This window comes from Oratosquilla oratoria, chromosome 7 (assembly GCF_046742065.1).
Source record: "Oratosquilla oratoria isolate Oo_2021 chromosome 7, ASM4674206v1, whole genome shotgun sequence".
NCBI classification, from domain to species: Eukaryota; Metazoa; Arthropoda; class Malacostraca; order Stomatopoda; family Squillidae; genus Oratosquilla; species Oratosquilla oratoria.
In genome coordinates, this window is record NC_134783.1 from 32,943,789 (window position 1) to 32,946,288 (window position 2,500).

At 45.6% G+C, this 2,500-nt stretch overlaps 1 protein-coding gene across 1 annotated transcript in view; it reads left to right on the forward strand.

Moving 5' to 3' along the window:
* Positions 1-2,500, forward strand: part of Fur2 (furin-like protease 2) — an 822,743-nt gene that overhangs the window by 710,291 nt on the left and 109,952 nt on the right. The window contains exon 3 of the mRNA XM_076187899.1: positions 1,039-1,211. Coding sequence (XP_076044014.1) covers positions 1,039-1,211 — 173 coding nt within the window. The remainder of the gene's footprint in view (positions 1-1,038; positions 1,212-2,500) is intronic.

Genomic DNA, 2,500 nt, shown 5'->3' on the forward strand with positions numbered 1-2,500 from the left:
GTCGCTGTTCACTAGCGAATTTCTCACATGTGTATATATATATATACATATATATACACACGTACGCACACGCACGCACATACACAGAAATAGAAGGCGAGAGAGTAAGGGGGCAGGGAGTTCGCTAGTGTCGTGTGCCTTGCCTCTGACTGTCTACAATACCTGTTGTTGGTGCCATTGTCATTTATTTGAACCTGCCTGTCTGTGGCGCTGCCCATTTTCCCCTCTTCGTGGCACTTTGTCCCTGCTGCACCTGTAGGTGGTGCTCGACCGTTCCGTTAGGACAGTTTGGCTCAATGTAAACTATAAAAGACATCGGCATGGAATTCTACATTTACCCTGAATACAGGGTAATAGAGGAAGAGAGAAAGAAAGGGGAGTGAGAGAGAAAAAGGGAGGGAGGGAGGTAGAGGAAAGGTGGGAGGGGAATAGGAACAGAAAAAAAAAAAATCGCAGGAAGAAAAAGTTGTATGGAAAAATGTAATTGGAGAGAATGTCCCTACCTGACCTGACCCGATCTGAACCTTACCTTTCCAAGGCAAATTTGTTGTTGTTATTTTTTCCCCATTTACTTTTATTCCGTTCACGAGGAAGTGGTTATGTCGGTGAAGAGGCCGTAAGAGATCGTTAGTATGTATGGTATTTAGGGTCAGGGTGGGTGAGCAATTAGAAAGCATCAAACAAGGCCTCTTTCGTATGTATACTGCATTGACAAATCTATGGGAGGATTCTTTTTTGTCGTTGTGCCCTCCCCCACCCCACCCTTACTGTACATTTCCGCGTCTTTGCATCGAAATGCTTTGCCAGGCGGCAGCGTCCCGTAGCTCACTGCTCTTTATTATTATGTATTAATATAATTATAATAATAATAATAATAGTAATAAATTCTTTTTAAGGTGGTCGCATGCTTGGTGGTCAAAAGCGATAAATGTGTGCATGCGTCGGAAGTCTTCCTTGTCGACCTTGACCTAATCCTAGTGCGTCGCCATTTATACACCAGACTTCCTAACCAAGTGCTCTTTCTCTTGTCTTTCGCAGGTGCTCTGGGTGGAACAACAGGTGGAGAAGCGACGCGTGAAGCGCGACGGTCTCTCAGACGTTCCACCGGACGCTGCCGCCCAAGAACTTCGCGAGAAACGGCAGTTTCACCCCAAGTGGGCGAGGTTCGGCCTCCTCTCCTTTCCTGCCACGCCCTCCCGAGGAGGATCCAGGTAAGCCTCGACCTGGGATGAAGAGGGGAGGGGGGAGGGGGAGGGAGAAGGGGGAGATCCTGCCTGCCGGCTTTGTCAGCTCAGCCTTCATACCATCTGACACTTGCATGCTTTCCGGGTGCTTGTTGGTTGTGTGTGTATTTGTTCCTACCTGAAATGGGCGTGCGTGCGTGCGTGCGTGTCTGGCAGCGCTTATGTGTCGTGACATCAGTGGCGTGGTCGTTAATGCCCGAAACAAACAGAAAAAGGAGAATTCGGAAAAGTAATTTTGATAATGGGAAATCGATTCGCGTTGGAAATGGACTAATGCATGATGGAGATGAAATGGAACTGCGAGTACGTCTGTGTGTGTGTGTGTGTGTGTGTGTGTGTGTGTGTGCATATGTGCGTGTACATTGTTCGTTTACAAACCTTTTCCTCATATTTGAAAATATCGGTGATGTATGATTTCATATGTTTGCAAATGTGCACGCGTGTTACGCCTGTTGCATATAATTTCATTTTTTTGTGGGTTATCCATTCTGTTCAAATAAATGAGTATAATGGCGGTGATGGCTTAATATAACTTGATTTTAGCGGTATATTAGTAGTACACACGGTCGTCCTGATCGTGGTTAGGAATGTAATTGGCTGGTTAGTTGTGTCGCCACCAGAATATCATTACGCTTTTTAACTACAACCTTATTTTATTAAACTAAGTCGTTATGACCTGACTTGAGACAGTTTATGTTTACAACTTGTTCATCTCTTATCAAAAAAGGACTTCAACCTGCTTAATACTGTGACGTAATTAAAAATACTGTTCTGGCTAAGGACAGGCGATTTTGTGTAGCTGAAAGGTGCGGTCATCATCCAGAGTTTTTCGATTATCAGAGTAAAGCCTAGTTGACGTCAACGGGGCTAGTTTCATAGCCGCTAGTGCTAAAAGCGACTTGTAAACACGACTAGCACTCTAGTTGCCCCCAATGTCAACGGAAAGTTGATTGGAATCGTCTGGCGACAGAGAAACAGAAAATGCAAGAATGATCACCGCTCTCTACGCCTCTTTCGAAACCTCCATCTCGAGAATCTACTCGAAAAAATATGCCTGGCTAATGCAAACAGGACCAAGTTGTTGATCTCAGCCTACTGTATTGCATTGTGGGTCTTGCCGAACTTCGGTGAACGACGCTTGATGTCTCGGGGTCTCTGGCCGTGGCGCGCGACATTACGTCATCAACGTTGGTTGCTCATTCAATCCTCATCACTCCACAGGTCAAGAGTCCCTAGAGATGGTTAGAGATTGGGGA